Source organism: Temnothorax longispinosus, chromosome 7 (assembly GCF_030848805.1).
Source record: "Temnothorax longispinosus isolate EJ_2023e chromosome 7, Tlon_JGU_v1, whole genome shotgun sequence".
Classification (NCBI taxonomy): domain Eukaryota; kingdom Metazoa; phylum Arthropoda; class Insecta; order Hymenoptera; family Formicidae; genus Temnothorax; species Temnothorax longispinosus.
In genome coordinates, this window is record NC_092364.1 from 15,763,556 (window position 1) to 15,780,732 (window position 17,177).

The 17,177-nt window shown below is 31.5% G+C and overlaps 2 protein-coding genes across 2 annotated transcripts; both read right to left on the reverse strand.

The window, feature by feature from the left end:
* Positions 1-453: 453 nt before the first annotated feature.
* Positions 454-6,525, reverse strand: LOC139815547 (neprilysin-1-like). The gene is made up of 18 exons (XM_071782524.1): positions 6,377-6,525; positions 5,576-5,730; positions 5,326-5,487; positions 5,136-5,219; positions 4,843-5,042; positions 3,718-4,554; positions 3,517-3,630; positions 2,821-2,962; positions 2,631-2,739; positions 2,429-2,525; positions 2,163-2,339; positions 1,976-2,082; positions 1,811-1,869; positions 1,665-1,716; positions 1,447-1,514; positions 1,142-1,281; positions 837-1,004; positions 454-721 (listed from the first exon to the last, which is right to left on the reverse strand). Exons 1-18 carry the CDS (start codon positions 6,394-6,396, stop codon positions 533-535), a joined length of 2,880 nt encoding a protein of 959 aa, XP_071638625.1. The 5' UTR covers positions 6,397-6,525; the 3' UTR covers positions 454-532.
* Positions 6,526-9,950: 3,425 nt separating this feature from the next.
* Positions 9,951-16,956, reverse strand: LOC139815550 (neprilysin-1-like). The gene is made up of 18 exons (XM_071782529.1): positions 16,811-16,956; positions 16,011-16,165; positions 15,760-15,921; positions 15,576-15,659; positions 15,294-15,493; positions 14,533-15,003; positions 14,332-14,445; positions 12,302-12,443; positions 12,122-12,230; positions 11,920-12,016; positions 11,654-11,830; positions 11,467-11,573; positions 11,302-11,360; positions 11,156-11,207; positions 10,945-11,012; positions 10,633-10,772; positions 10,328-10,495; positions 9,951-10,231 (listed from the first exon to the last, which is right to left on the reverse strand). The coding sequence occupies exons 1-18, from the start codon at positions 16,828-16,830 to the stop codon at positions 10,046-10,048; spliced, it is 2,511 nt and encodes an 836-aa protein (XP_071638630.1). The 5' UTR covers positions 16,831-16,956; the 3' UTR covers positions 9,951-10,045.
* Between the last annotated feature and the right edge of the window lie 221 nt (positions 16,957-17,177).

Genomic DNA, 17,177 nt, shown 5'->3' on the forward strand with positions numbered 1-17,177 from the left:
CTCCTCTATGGTCAAGTCTCCCGGACTCCCCCTATAATCTTATTCTAATTCTGCTTCATATTATTTTGGATAAATTTTATATTCCATTGATACATTGTGCTTAATTAAATATTGACGAACTGAACAAAATAGAAATGATAAACTTGTTAAGGTAATAAGCGATATATAATAATGTACGCGGAAAGCAGAAAGAGCAAAGTTAATTTACGAAAATCGATATAATATTCAAAATATAAATTTTTTTTTACCACATATTTTAGACAATTAAACTTAATACAATCAGATGTTATTAAAAACTTATCCTAATGCTATTTATAATTATAATTATCGGATTTTGCTTTGTATTCTGAATATCTATTGTTAACTAATTTTTATCCTATGGTAGGATCGAATAATCACACGTGGTTGAGTTGGGTACAATATTCAGAAGTTAAAGAATTATCAAGAGAAATGTTTATAGACATGCGTTATATTTTATTTATCAGTGTGAGTAAGTACTTCTATGAAAGATTCCTTGCAAGATTTTTTTTTATTATTTCCAGATATTGCACTTTTTTTCGGGATTCATCGGACTGCCAACGGGGCAATTGAAAGCTTTAGCGAAGTCATCTGAATTTGATACGGAGCCTATAATTCTCAGTCGCGCAACGCTATGCTCATCTGTCAAGGCGTTTATTAAAGCCATTAATTCACTTGGGTCGACGACCGCTTCGCACCATAACTGTAAACATTTTTATTTATTAAAAAATAATATAATTAATTAAAGTGCAAAAATATCATTAATTATTATGTTCATAATCTTGAATTATAGTTCCCTTAATGCCTGTAACACTCACACTGGCAAAAGATAAAAAGAGCAGTTGATTGTTGGTAAAATCTTCCATGCCCGGCAATGTGGCGTCCGGTGTTTTGCTGTCTTTCTCCTTGCGTTCATAAGCTTTAAATATCGCCTGTAATCCCATTGTGTCCGCGATGTTGTCGCTCGTCGTCTGCTTGCCATAATCCTGTAATTTCAGTCAGTAAAAAATGACCAATAAAATTTCAGTAAAACAAAATTGATTTGATCGGTGATCAATAAATGAACGACCAAGTAAATCTTCAGCGAAATAAAGATAATTAAAATATACAGCGAGCAATATACCTCTATTTTTCTATTTGTATTTTTATCAATGGGATATTTATTAAACTGCTCCACGAAACAATCCTGCCTTTTGTTATAATACTCGCCGGCCATTGCTGATAACCATCCCAGGCGTTCACCGTTTTTATCGTACAAGTGTCCTAAAAATTATTTCTATATATATATTTTTTTTTCTTTTTTATTAAATATTCTCAAAGAGCATCAAAGTTAAATAATAAATCATTATATTATCACAATAACTGTAGCTACATTATAGTATAACAAGTAAGCATAGAGCTTAATAGCAGTGCTATTTCCTAACATACCTTTATTATCGAATCCGTGATTAACCTCGTGAGCTAGGATGAATCCAATAATACCAAAATTAACGAATCTACAGAAAAATAGTTATTAAAAAAAATTCTATTAAGATTTATTTTTTTACATTAACATAAGATTTAATATAAAATAATAAATTTAATTAGTAGGTTAGGTTACATATTTTACTATACGTCGAGTTTTAATAAAAATCATTAATTTTTACCGTGGTCGATCGTAAGAGAACCATGGGGTCTGAAAATCCGCTGCCGTGACAACTGTTGAAAACATTAGTTTTTAGGTAAATAATTACAGTAATAAAATTAATTTTTAAGTATGTTATTTCACTAAACAAGAAAACATATTACGCACACATGGCATTCCTCAAGGAGAGGTAAAAGGCATTCACTTCAACCGGATTTAACCCTTGTCTGTAATTTCATTAAATTCAGTTCTTTGTTAAATTAGTAAAGTGTGTCATATGTATAAAGATTATTTAACTCGTTAAATATATTAAATAATAAATTGGTATCTCACTCTTCTTCGACTTCGTTAATATTTTTCGATAACTTCCGTAGACTCTTCCATTTGTTGAATTTGTTGTATCGAAGAGTATTTTCATAATGTGACGAGCCGATAATGAGCTTTAATGGAATAATTTTACATAAGGCGGTTGTCATGTAATAGCAGTTAATATTAAATATTACAATTTTTGAAAACTCACTCCTTCGTAATACTCTTGAATAACCGTGGTGTTTTTGTACCATTTCGGATATCCGATAAATTTTTTTAAATGCTTTACTTTTGCTAAAGCAAAATCCTTAGCTTTGTCATCCATCCAATCTGATTCTTTAATCAGGTATTCGACTGCCTTTCGTATATCGCTGAGTAAATTCGATGCCTATGATATAGAAGTGAATAATTGACTTGGGCAAATTTATCAGCACAGAGACAAGATTGTAGGGAAAAGACAAATAAAATGAAACTTACCGTTTCGATGAGATCATCGGAGAAATATTTTTTTACAAATTCGTACCCTAGAATTTCTTTTATCTCTGCTGATTGCATGCAAGTAGACACTCTATCGCTGCATTTTAATATAATTGAATCAGATTTTAAATTAATAATACTTTAGCAATAAATAATAAATTATAATATAAAAGAGAATTATTTATTTAAAAATATATCAAACCTCGGCTCTGTGCCCTCCGCAGCTGTCTCCCAGAAATCGTACAACGCTCTCATTTCACTCGTGGTAGTCTTTATTATTCTGCTTATGAAATTCCAGTGTATATAATTCACTGAAATATATTTCTTATGAGCGCGTGTGTACTAATGACTATGACGTTTTGTATTATTATCATTCCATTTTTAAAACTTACCGATTGTCCGACTCGACGTTTCATCCAGCAAGGAGACAAGGTTTGCAATGTAACTTGGCTGAATAATGTCTAGATTTAAATTGTCATCCACGGACTCGTTTGCCTCATCAAATAACGCTTTTATTTTCTTCACCCAGTCAATCTACATTCGGAAAAATTTTTTTTATATATAATTATACATGAAATATGTGTAATATATAAAATATTTGTTTTTTTTTTGTATAATTTCTGTTTTATATGTACAAGAAAAATAATTAAAAAATTTTGCATTATTTTTTTTACAAAAAGTAAAATTGTGATTAGATTATACATAATATTCTATATATAATCATATTGTATGATCATATTTTATATATACGATTATTATATTTATATATAATTATGTACGGGCAATTTTTTTCAATTTCTCAATCTATTTACTTTTTTGTAAAAAGAAAAACAATACAAAAGTTATTCTTTTAAATATTTTTAAATTTTTCTTATTATAATTTTTTTTGTATATACGAACAGAGAAGTTGTATAAAAGAAAGAAAACATATTTGAACATATTTTATCGTATTTATGTAATTATAAAAATTGTTTCATAAATAGTATCATTTTTCATTGTATTAGTCATATTTATCCAACTACAAAAATCGCAAGAATAATGTATTATAAAAATCGAACTAAATTAATCGTTTGAAAAAAATTACTTACCCTGCTGTTAGCTGTTTTAGAGTTCTTTTTGTTAAACCATTGTTGAAAATCTCCAAGTGTAACTTGCATGTTGACGGGATTGGATAACGACTCCAACGTAACCTCTGGAGAAATCTGGAACGTTAATTATTCAGATCGTTAAAAGTCTCTCTTTGCTCGTTTCTTATGTTTCGCAAAGTAAAGCAATAGCACGATCTTCACCTGGATCAGTTTCAATTGGAACTCAATCATATCTTTAATATCTTCATTGAGACGTTCTTCTGAAATTTTAGTATCTTCTTCTTTGGCTATAACACGAGCCACTTTCGAAATGTAATTCGCGTACTGTTGTAACAATTCTGTTTCATTCTCATCATCTTCATTTGTTTCTTCTGTGTTAACTTGCGGTATCGCCGTTGTGTATACCGTTTCCCCATTGTCCAAAATTTTCTTCGTCTTTTTTCTATGTACTTTTCTTACGTAGTTTCTTTTACCTTTTCGTGCGTGTACCTTCTCGCGACGACTAAAACGCTGCGCGCGTTTATCGTCAACTTCTGTTATCGTCCATCTTCTTATTCTCTGTCTTTTCGTGTTACTGCCATGTTTCTTAATGATTTTAGTGCCGCTTTTTCTAACATGTAATTTTTTATTTTTCTTATGACTGATCTTGTCGGTGATTTTTTTCTTGCTTATTTCCTTCTTAACATCTTTATTCCCGTTTACATCATCATCGTTCTCATCGTCGTCATCGTCATCGTCATCGTCATCGTCGTCGTCGTCGTCGTCGTCGTCGTCGTCGTCGTCGCTATTGTCACTGCCATCGTTATCATCATCGTTATCATCATCATCGTCTTCACTATCGTCATTATAATCATCGTCATCATCATCAACGAATTTAGAATGATCTTCGTTTTCGCTTCCAGGCTGCTCTTTGCTTTGCTCTTCCTCGTCACTGGGGTCTTCGTCACTTCTGCTGTCTCCCGTTTCTTCTGCTTCAATGGCAAGTTTTATCACAGCTCGCAATTGGTCTGAACCCGGTGGTAAATGTGGCAGGTCAATCTAGATATATAGATTTAAAGAAAAAGAATCGAATGACTGATAGAAAATTAATGCAAATGTTTTAGACTTTATAAATTATTTTAACATACAACGACTAACGGTAAAGAATACAACTGGAAAATTATGTATACGATATATGTACGTACACGAACGAAATTATAGAAATTGCATCTACCATGGATGTACTTTTTTTTCAAACCAAAAAGAGCGTTAATTCGGACGTAATAAGTCTAATTGTATTCTTTGTAACAAATCTAATTAGCTGACTGAATGTATCACAATAAATACCTCTACTACATTTGTATCATTTATTTGTACGCCTACGTCGTAAAAGGCATTTCTTCCTAATAAACGCATGTATCGATCGTCCACTTTTTGCCAACTATACTCCTGCTCGTTCCATTTATCCGGCTCCATTATCATCGGCCAGCCACCTAAACGCGATAGGGTAGAAACCAGCGGATCGATTCCTTGCTTTTCCATCGCATCTATAAGCATTGGCGAATAATTACGTTGTGGAATGCGACATAAAATGTGCACATTTTTTTATTTCATACTTTAATTAGTACAGGTGCACTCACCTGTATCCATGCAAGCCTTGAACAACTTTTTCGCAAGCTTCACCGTTCTGAGTTCGTTCTCCATAGGTTCGGCCGTTATAATCTCTGCAAAGAACTTAATAATGTTAAGATAATAATGTTAAAATATGCTAAACAAATCTCGAATTTTGAATTTTAGCAAAAGATAGCAGCGTGTAGATAAGCTGATCACCTTTTATTTCTTCATTAGTCTTGTCAAACAGCATCATGCTCATACTCCATTTGGCATATCCTTCTGGAATGGGATTCTGCTCCGGCCACTTTCCGCACGCGTACTCGTAAAAGTCGTCACATGGATCTGCGGATCTATTCATGGCTCCTAATATCGTATCAGCTAAGAAATGTGAAAAAGACGAATAATAACGATTGACGATTTGAATTTTTAGAGCAGTCGAGCTAGTTGTTTAATGAAATGTAAATACCCATTTTCTTGCATTCGTCGGATTCGCATACAGTCCGCTTTTCTTTCTCATTATCACTTAATTTACTTGAGCTGAACAACCATTCCAAATTCGAAGGATATCCATGAATTTTTGACAGCGTTACGTTTCTTATTAGAAACGTGCCGATAAAGGCGCTTCAAAGATGAAAAAATATATCGATTAGTATATTAATATGTATATTAATTGTATATAATAATTATTAAATATGTAATATATTACAATTATTGCAATATATGCAATATACAATTAATATATATTTTTTTCTTTTAAATTATGCCTTAAAATATTCCTATTTATGCGCATAAGAAGGGATTATTATGCGTATAAGATTCTGGATTTATCCTCTAAAGAATCATCAAGAGACATAATAATATAAATATACATAAATGTATTGTAATTATTTCTTAATTATATCAAATTTCGAACTGCATTATTAAACGTGTACGTGATTTTGCTTTTCTGTCCAAGATAATTGGATAAGAGATTAGACGAAGATGGAAGTGTCTTTCGATATTCGAAAAAAGGAGGGGCGAATTTACAAGCAGGAATATTTTAAAGCGCTGCAGTTTAAATTAATAACTAAGTTAAAGTTATTAAAGTAAGAATATAGTTATAACTTCTAATGGCAATAGTAATTAATATCCATAATAGCGTAATAACAGCGTGCTTACAAAGTGATTATATATAATTATACAAATTGTATAATTATAACTAATGTGATTGTAATTAATATCTTAGGTAATATCATGCTTAAAAGCGATTGTTACTTAAGTTACGTACAGAAGAATGAGTCGCTTCATGTCAGAAATAACTTGTCGGCCGATATAAATTTCAGTGATACCGTACAGTAAATGTTTCGTAACGTTCTCTGTTACAATGTGAAATTATTTGTCGGCGGCTTACTCTTTTATATGTTACTATATGAGCGGAAAAACTTGAGAATGCAAACATATCAAAACTGATAAGCCGAAGGTCGGAGATACATTTTTCTCGTCCTGTTGATTTAAATAATTTATGCGATAGCTCGCACACGCACTTTTTCTTCGGAAGAAATTATTAGTTAGAAATTATTTTTCGCGTTTTTCTTCTTTCAAACATTTATTTCAATTAATAATGGACCCTCGAAATTCAAAAATAAGAGAAGAAAGGGCTATCAGGGTCGACCGCAGATTTTGGTTCGTGATGTCAATCATTAGATTTATTCTTCTAAATACAGTAGTCCGAACGTTTCGGCTCCATTCGAGCCATCCTTAGCAATAACAATAATGTGTCACACGTTCTAAATGCCAAATGGCAAGTTTACCGATTAGAATTGTCGAAAACATCGACCAAATAATTGATATCTGAAAAATATCTTTGTTAGAGTCATGTAATAAAACAGAAACTTCAGCAACTCACCAAAAGGCCGAAAAACGTGGGAAAAACATAAAACGAAAGGCCGAAAAACATAAAACGGTGTAGAGAAAAAATAATTCGCGAGGAGACTTAACGTGTCAAAAGTCAAAACAACAGTGCGGATAATACATAGTGTGTAAAGTCGATGAGATAAATATTAGACTAAATGTAACCAATAGCAGGGCAGGATCCGGCCGCGTCAACAAGTTTTATACGAATGGTAAAACGTTCATGGGTGCGGATTATAATTTATTTAAGACATCTATATATGCGTGGAGTAAAAATTCAGTATCATTTTGTGAATTAATCCCATTTTTTTTGTAGCTTAATGTGAGACATTTCGGAAACAAGTCTTCTGGAGAGATATCTTTCACTGTCCAAAATTTCGACGTTTTCCCAGTCAAAGTCATGATCAAAATTCAATCTGTGTTCTGTAATAACCGATTGAGTCGTGGTGTTTCTGTGAATGTGGTTGCGGTGTTCTGAGACTCTCGTTCTCAATTGTCTCTTCGTCTGGCCTACATACGACGCGTCACAGTTATTACAAGATATTTTGTAAACCACATTCTTATTAGATTGAATTGGGAGAACGTCTTTTTGTACTTTGATAAATTTCTGAAGTTTATTTAAACTGTAGAAGTTATTGCTGAGGATGACTCGAATGGAGCCGAAACGTTCGGACTACTGTATTTAGAAGAATAAATCCAATGATTGACATCACGCACCAAAACATTTATTTATATTAGAAAATACTGCTTGACAATTTCTATTTATGCCAAAGAAATACTTTTCACAATGTATAAATGATAACTAATAAAAACAACAATAAAACGAGATATTAAAATCAAATAAGGTCACTTATTGATAAATTATCCTACGCGTTGTTGGGCGAGCGGATTTCCAACAAGGACATGTGATTGTTGCTTATTGCTACATTCCAGAGAAAAAGTTTTTTATATATAATTATATATAAAATATAAAAAGAAATTCAGTTTTAGTTTATGTATATTTTATTTCTCATGTAATCTCTGTTCGTGTATAAGAAAAATAATAAAGAAGGGAAAAATATTAAAAAATTACGTTTGCATTTTTTTACAAAAATTCAAATTATGATTAGATTATACAATATTCTATATACAATACATAACCATTTTGTATATAAGATTATTACATTTACCTATATATGATTATGGGCAATTTTTCTCATTTCCTGAAATTTCAACATTTTGTAAAAAAAATAATGCAAAAATTATCCTTTTAATTATTTTTTAATTTTTCTTATATTTGTCTTACATATGCAAACACATATCATACAAGAAAAAGAAAATATTATGTATATGGACATATTTTATATATAATTATATATAAAAAATTATTTTTTGGGTTATTATTTGATTTTCTATCCCACGCATATTGAGCGAATTTTACAACAAAGATATGTATATTTCCGCATTTCCTGAAGAAGAATATAATTCAAATAATCATATGTTACATAACAAATTATGTTAAATATATAATAGGAGAGACCGGGGCTAGAGAAGTCACACGGGTAAGTTGTCACAAAGCTTATATCTCACTTAATAGATTGAGTGGAATATTCTTCTTTATAGTGTAGGTTGTTCCTGTCAGGTTAGTCGGATGTACGAATAGTTTGTTTCAAAAACATCGCATGTGATATTTGCGAGCACTTTTTAAAAACTGGAGGTTGTGAGTAAATTTTTCTTGTCTCTATTTTTATTGTTTCGTTGATTTTTGGAATTACTAGTCGTAATTTTTTTTTGGTCATAAGAAATATTATAGTTTTAGATAATTTTTCCTGTATTTAGTTAACCGTCATTGCAACATAGTTTATAAATATAATCTTCTTTGTTCCAAAATGATCGTTCAGGGTAAGTTGTCTCAAATGAGATGGGATTCAAAGTTTATGAGAATTATTATTCTTTCACTTACTTTAAGTTTATGAGAATTATTATATTCTTTCACTTACTTTAAGTTTATGAGAATTATATTACAAAGTTTATGAAAATTATTAATTTTTTGTTTAATTCATGCTGCAATATATTATTAAGTTAAATTTACAAAAAACAGGTACTAACTTATTTTAATAAAATATTAAAACAGAAACTATTTGTCGTATGTTTCCTCTACATAAAAGATACATGACAATCAATCCAGAGTCATGTGACAACCAACCCTGGATATGGAGTAAGTTGTCACATTTGCGCGGTTTTACTTAGAATTAAATAACTTTCTTTCTCTAGAACTAAATAACATTATAAAGTAGTATACGATATTATAAAAATTGGTAACATTTTTTTAAAAATCAGTATTTGAAAAGTGTGACAACTAGCCCCGGTCTCCCCTATCGTAAACAAAACCGAGCAAAGATTCAAATTTTTAGAAATATATATCAAATACTCATTACTTTGTAAATACAAATCTCCATTTACATTTGCGAAAAACTCTCTTCTATGAATTTTCTTTAAAAAATTCATGTTAGAAATAATAAATGATCGTATATGATAGTTTCACATTGCAAATGTATAATCTTATTCTAATTCCGCTTCATAATATTTCGGATAACTTTTATATTCCATTGATACATTGTGCTTAATTAAATATTGACGAACTGAACAAAATAGAAATCAACTTGTTAGGAAGATAAGCGACATATAATAATGTACGGGAAAAGCAGAAAGAGCAAAGTTAATTTACGAAAATCGATATAATATTCAAAATATAAATCCCACATTTTAGACAGTTAAATTTAATACTAAATTTAATACTAATAATCAGATGTTATTAAAAACTTATCCTAATGCTATTTATAATTATCGGATTTTGCTTTTGTATTCTGAATATCCACTGTTAACTAATTTTTATCCTATGGTAGGATCGAATAATCACACATGGTTGAGTTGGGTACAATATTCAGAAGTTAGAAAATTGTCAAAAGAAATGTTTACAGACATCTGTTATATTTTATTTATATTACATGAATAATTTTCGTGAGTAAATACTTCTATGAAAAATTCTTTGCAAGATATTTTTGGATTATTTCCAGATATTGCACTTCTTTTCGGGATTCATCGGACTGCTAACGGGGCAATTGAAAGTTGCAGCGAAGTCATCCGAATTTGATACGGAGCCTATAATTCTCAATCGCCCAATGCTATGTTTTGGATTTGCCTTGGCGAGAGGTATTAATAGACTTGGGTCGGCGACCGCTTCGCACCATAACTGTAAACATTTTAAATTAATTAAAGCGCAAAAATATCATTAATTATTATGTTCATAATCTTGAATTATAGTTCCCTTAATGTCTGTAATACTCACACTGGCAAAAGATAAAAAGAGCAGTTGATTGTTGGTAAAATCTTCCATACCCGGCAACGTGGCGTCCGGTGTTTTGCTCTCTTTCTCCTTGCGTTCATAAGCTTTAAATATCGCCTGTAATCCCATTGTGTCCGCGATGTTGTCGCTCGTCGTCTGCTTGCCATAATCCTGTAATTTCAATCAGTAAAAAATGACCAACAAAATTTTAGTAAAATAACAATGATTTGATCAGTGATCAATAAATGAACGACCAAGTTAATCTTCAGCGAAATAAAAATAATTAAAATATACAGCGAGCAATATACCTCTATTTTTCTATTTGTATTTTTATCAATGGGATATTTATTAAACTGCTCCACAAAACAATCCTGTCTTTTGTTATAATACTCGCCGGCCATTGCTGATAACCATCCCAGGCGCTCACCGTTTTTATCGTACAAGTGTCCTAAAAATTATTTCTCTATATATATTTTTCTTTTTTATCAAATATTCTCAAAGAGCGTCAAAAGTTAAATAATCAATTATTATATTATCACAATAACTGTAGCTACATTATAGTATAACAAGCAAGCATAGAGCTTATCAGCTTAATATAGCAGTGCTATTTTCTAACGTACCTTGATTATCGAATCCGTGATTAACCTCGTGAGCTATGACGAATCCAATAATACCAAAATTAACGAATCTATAGAAAAATAGTTATTAGAAAAAATTCTATTAAGGTTTATTTTTTGACATTAACATGAGATTGAATATAAAATAATAAATTTCATTAGTAGGATACATATTTTACTGTACGTCCAGTTTTAATCAAGATCATTAATTTACCGTGGTCGATCGTAAGAGAACCATGGGGTCTGAAAATCCGCTGCCGTGACAACTGTTGAAAACATTAGTTTTTAGGTAAATAATTACAGTAATAAAATTAATTTTTAAGTATGTTATTTCACTAAACAAGGAAACATATTACGTACACATGGCATTCCAGAAGGACGCGTAAAAGGCATTCACTTGAGCCGGATTTAACTCTTGTCTGTAATTTTATTAAATTCAATTTTTTGTTAAATTAGTAAAGTGTGTCATATATATAAAGATTATTTAACTCGTTAAATATATTAAATAATAAATTGCTATCTCACTCTTCTTCGACTTCGTTAATATTTTTCGATAACTTCCGTAGACTCTTCCATTTGTCGAATTTGTTGTATCGAAGAGTATTTTCATAATGTGACGAGCCGATAATGAGCTTTAATGGAATAATTTTACATAAGGCGGTTGTCATGTAATAGCAGTTAATATTAAATATCATAATTTTTTAAAACTCACTCCTTCGTAATACTCTTGAATAACCGTGGTATTTTTGTACCATTTCGGATATCCGATAAATTTTTTCAAATTCTTTACTTTTGCTAAAGCAAATTCCTTAGCTCTGTCATCCATCCAATCTGATTCTTTAATCAGGTATTCGACTGCCTTTTGTACATCGCTGAGTAAATTTGATGCCTATGATATAGAAGTGAATAATCGATTTGGGCAAATTTATCATCACAGAGACAAGATTGTGGGGAAAAGACAAATAAAATAAAACTTACTGTTTCGAGGAGATCATCGGAGAAATATTTTCTTACAAATTCGTACGCTAGAATTTCTTTTATCTCTGCTGATTCCATGCAAGTAGACATTCTATCGCTGCATTTTAATATAATTGAATCAGATTTTAAATTAGTAATACTTTAGCAATAAATAATAAATTATAATATAAAGGAGAATTATTTGTTTAAAAATATATCAGACCTCGGCTCTGTGCCCTTCGCAGCTGTCTCCCAGAAATCGTACAACGCTCTCATTTCACTCGTGGTAGTCTTTATTATTCTGCTTATGAAATTCCAGTGTATATAATTCACTGAAACGTATTTCTTATGTACCAATGACTATTACGTTTTGTATTATTATCATTCCATTTTTGAAACTTACCGATTGTTCGACTCGACGTTTCATCCAGCAAGGAGACAAGATTTGTAATGTAACTTGGCTTAATAATGTCTAGATTTAAATTGTCATCTACGGACTCGTTCGCCTCATCAAACAACGCCTTTATTTCCTTCACCCAGTCAATCTACATCCGAGAAAAATTTTTTATATATAATTATACATGAAACATGTGTAATATACAAAATATGTGTTTTCTTTCTTTTATATAATTTCTGTTTTATATGTATAAGAAAAATAATTAGAACAACTTTTATAATTTTTTTACAAAAAGTAAAATTGTGATCAGATTAGGGGAGACCGGGGCTATCTGTCTACGGGGGCTATGTGTCCACACTGTCCACAGTACTGCTATCTCAAGTTTTAAGAGACAGGTGTCTTTACCATTGTAACAAGCAGTTGAAAAATGCCCTACGTAAGATATTTAAATGTTATTTGTTTTCTTGCAATGCCTCTCGCAGACGCTATATATACGTTAAAAGAAAAGCGAAAACAATTGTAACATTTTTTAATGGTCGAAAAATTGGCTGTGCGACAGTAGTTTAACTCAAATTAAAGTAAGCAATTCATAATATTATCAATTAATATATAGTTATCAGGTGTAAAAAGCGTCAAATCTTAATTCCGCATTATCAAAAATTAACAACATGTTAAAGACTAAAAAACGAGGTCGGGACTACCTGTCCTATATGTGTCCACACTTCAATGATGAATTGTTCTTTTATAAATAGATAATGGTGCGTAACTACAAAAGAAAGACTAAAAACAGCGTTAGACTTTGGAATAAATGTCCGGGCTCTTACTCGCTACTGTAAAAAGTGACCTACGAGCAACTACTTGATCCTGCGATTGAAGAATCGTCACCAAATTTTTATTTTAAAAATACATGTCAAGTGAAATATATGAGTTTGTCTTAAATTATTGAATATTTTTTATTTCAAACGCTGTCGAGGATAAGGTAAAGGCCCTAAAAAAAATTAAAGAATTAAGGAGACAAAAGAAACTCATCACATTGATTTTGCAACGGACTCAAAATCAGTTTGATCCCACATGCCACCGTATATAAAGAAAAGTCAGCTCTACGCAGGAAACTTGTCAAAAATCTATACACAAAGTGCCTACTACTTCTCTGACTCCAACGACTAGGCAGTTTTTTCAATATTATATATTAATAATAAATAATATTATAAATAAGTATAGAAATTGATATAAATAATGTATTTTTTATTGGACAGATAGTATAGCCCTTCGAATGTGGATAGATAGCCCCGGATATGGGGCTATTTGTCTACGCTTGACTTGTCCACTTAAAAAAATCGCCTCTTTAAAATGTTAAAAAATCAACGATTCTAATTATGTTTTGTTTTAATAGTAAGGTTGAAAGGTTATACCATTGAAATTTTAGCCAAATATATTTATTAGTTTTTTAGTAAACTTGAAAAAAGCGTAAAGTGTAAACACATAGCCCCGGTTTCTCCTATACCTACATAAAAACAAATGTCCTGACTGACTGACTGACTCATCAACGCCCAGCCAAACCCCTGAACCTAGAAACATGAAATTCGGGTGGTGTATTCCTCTCATGATGTAAGCACCCACTAACAAGAAGGGATTTTTAGAAATTCGACCTCTAACGGGATGAAAAGGGGTAAAACGTGTTTTACGGATACCGTAGCGAAGCACGGGTGGTATCAAGCTAGTATTCCATATATAATCATATTGTATAATTATATTTTATATACGATTATTATATTTATATATAATTATATACGGGCAATTTTTCTCATTTTCTCAAACTATTTACTATTTTTCTTGTATATACGAACAGAGAGGTTGTATAAGAGAAAGAAAACATATTTGGACATATTTTATTGTATTTATGTAATTTTAAAAAATTTTTTCATGAACAGTATCATTTTTCATTGCATTAATCATATTTATCCAACCACAAAAATCGCAAGAATAATGTATTTTAAAAATCAAGCTAAATTAATCGTTTGAAAAAAATTACTTACCCTGCTGTTAGCTGTTTTAGGGTTTTTTTTGTTATACCATTGTTGAAAACCTCCAAGTGTAACTTGCATGTTGACGGGATTGGATAACGACTCCAAGGTAACCTCTGGAGAAATCTGGAACGTTAATTATTCAGATCGTTAAAAGTCTCTCTTTGCTCGGTTCTTATGTTTCGCAAAGTGAAGCAATAGCACAATTTTCACCTGGATCAGTTTCAATTGGAACTCGATCATATCTTTAATATCTTCATTGAGACGTTCTTCTGAAATTTTAGTACCTTCCTCTTTGGCTATAACACGAGCCACTTTCGAAATGTAATTCGCGTATGTATCTTCATTCTCGTTTATATCATCATCGTCGTCATCGTCGTCATCGTTGTCGTCGTAGTCGTAGTCGTCGTCGTCGTCGTCGTCGTCGTCGTCGTCGTCGTTATCGTCATCGCTATCGCCACTGCCATCATTATCGTCAACAATGACGATTACAAGATCATCGTCATCATCATCAACGAATTTAGAATGATCTTCGTTTTCGCTTCCAGGCTGCTCTTTGCTTTGCTCTTCCTCGTCACTAGGGTCCTCGTCACTTCTGCTGTCTCCTGTTTCTTCTGCTTCAATAGCAAGTTTTATCACAGCTCGTAATTGGTCTGAACCCGGTGGTAAATGTGGCAGGTCAATCTAGATATATAGATTCAAAGAAAAAGAATCGAATGACTGATAGAAAATTGATGCAAATGTTTTAGACTTAAATTATATTAACATACAACGAGTAACGGTAAGGAATACGACTGGAAAAATATGTACACGATGTATGTACGTACACGAACGAAATTATAGAAATAGCATCTACCAGGGATGTACTTCCTTTTCAAATCAAAAAGAGCGTGAAATTAATTCGGACGTAATAAGTCTAATCGTATTCTTGGTAACAAATTTAATTAGCTGACTAAATGTATCACAATAAATACCTGTACTACATTTGTATCATTTATTTGTACGCGCACGTCGTAAAAGGCATTTCTTCCTAATAAACGCATATATCGATTGTCCACTTTTTGCCAGCTATATTCCTGCTCGTTCCATTTATCCGGCTCCATTATCATCGGCCAGCCACCTAAACGCGATAGGGTAGAAACCAGCGGGTCGATTCCTTGCTTTTCCATCGCATCTGTAAGCATTGGTTGTAGAATATGCTACATAAAATGTGCACATTTTTTATTTTATACTTTAATTAGTACAGATGAACTCACCTGTATCCGTGCAAGCCTTGAACCACTTTTTCGCAAGTTTCACCGTTCTGAGTTCGTTCTCCATAGGTTCGGCCGTTATAATCTCTGCGAAGAACTCAATAATGTTAAGATAATAATGTTGATATGCTAAGCAAATCTAGAATTTTGAATTTTATAGATAGCAGCGTGTAGATGAGCTGATCACCTTTTATTTCTTCATTAGTCTTGTCAAAAAGCATCATGCTCATACTCCATTTGGGATAACCTTCTGGAATGGGATTCTGCTCCGGCCACTTTCCGCACGCGTACTCGTAAAAGTCGTCACATGGATCTGCGGATCTATTCATGGCTCCTAATAGCGTATCAGCTAAGAAATGTGAAAAAGACGAATGATAACGATTGACGATTTGAATTTTTAGAGCAGTCGAGCCTAGTTGTTTAATGAAATGCAAATACCCATTTTCTTGCATTCTTCGGATTCGCATATAGTTCGCTTTTCTTCCTCATTATCACTTAATTTACTTGAGCTGAACAACCATTCCAAATGCGAAGGATATCCATGAATTTTTGACAGCGTTACGTTTCTTATTAGAAACGTGCCGATAAAGGCGCTTCAAAGACGAAAAAATTATTAACAAATATATCGATTAGTATATTAATATGTATATTATATATAATAATTATTATATATGTAATATATTACAATTATTGCAATATATGCAATATACTATTAATATATATATTATTATATTTTAAATTACGTCTTAAAATATTCTTATTTATGCGCATAAGAAGGGATTATTATGTACGAGATTTTGGATTTACATCTAAAGAATCAAGAGACATAAGAATATAAATATACATAAATGTATTGTAATTATTTCTTAATTATATTTAATTTCGAACTGCATTATTAAACGTGTACGTGATTTTGCCTTTCTGTCCAAGATAATTGGATAAGAGATTAGACGAAGATGGAAGTGTCTCTCAATATCCGAAAAAAAGAGGGGCGAATTTACAAGCAGGAATATTTTAAAGCGCTGCAGTTTAAATTAATAATGAACTTAAAGTTATTAAAGGAAGAATATAGTTATAACTCCTGATGGCAATAGTAATTAATATCCAGCGTAAATAACAGCGTCCTTACAAAGAGATTATATAATTATACAAATTGTATATAATTATAACTAATGTGATTGTAATTAATATCTTAGGTAATATCATGCTTAAAAGCGATTGTTACTTAAGTTACGTACAGAAGAATGAGTCGCCTCATGTCAGAAATAACTTCTCGGCCGATATAAATTTCAATGATACCGTACAGTAAATGTTTCGCGACGTTCTCTGTTACAATGTGAAATTATTTGTCGGCGGCTTACTCTTTTATATGTTACTATTTGAGCGGAAAGACTCTAGAATGCAAATATATCAAATTGATAAGCCGAAGGCCGGAGATACATTTTTCTCGTCCTGTTGATTTAAATAATTTATGCGATAGCTCGCACGCACTTTCTTTCTTCGGAAGATATTATTAGTTAGAAATTATTTTTTGCGCATTTCTTCTTTCAAACATTTATTTATGTTAGAAAATACTGCTTGACGATTTCTATTTCAAATTTCTAA

Bases quoted from the DNA above. Each gene is read 5' to 3' on its own strand.
- LOC139815547 (XM_071782524.1), bottom strand. From the start codon at position 6,396: ATGAAGCGACTCATTCTTCT. The intron at 2,963-3,516 runs GTAAGTAATTTT...TTCCGAATGTAG, and splicing joins CTAAAACAGCTAACAGCAGG to ATTGACTGGGTGAAGAAAAT. The intron at 1,717-1,810 runs GTGCGTAATATG...TGTTTTCAACAG, and splicing joins CTCCTTGAGGAATGCCATGT to TTGTCACGGCAGCGGATTTT.
- LOC139815550 (XM_071782529.1), bottom strand. From the start codon at position 16,830: ATGAGGCGACTCATTCTTCT. The intron at 12,444-14,331 runs GTAAGTAATTTT...TCTCGGATGTAG, and splicing joins CTAAAACAGCTAACAGCAGG to ATTGACTGGGTGAAGGAAAT. The intron at 10,773-10,944 runs GTACGTTAGAAA...AATAATTTTTAG, and splicing joins TCACGGATTCGATAATCAAG to GACACTTGTACGATAAAAAC.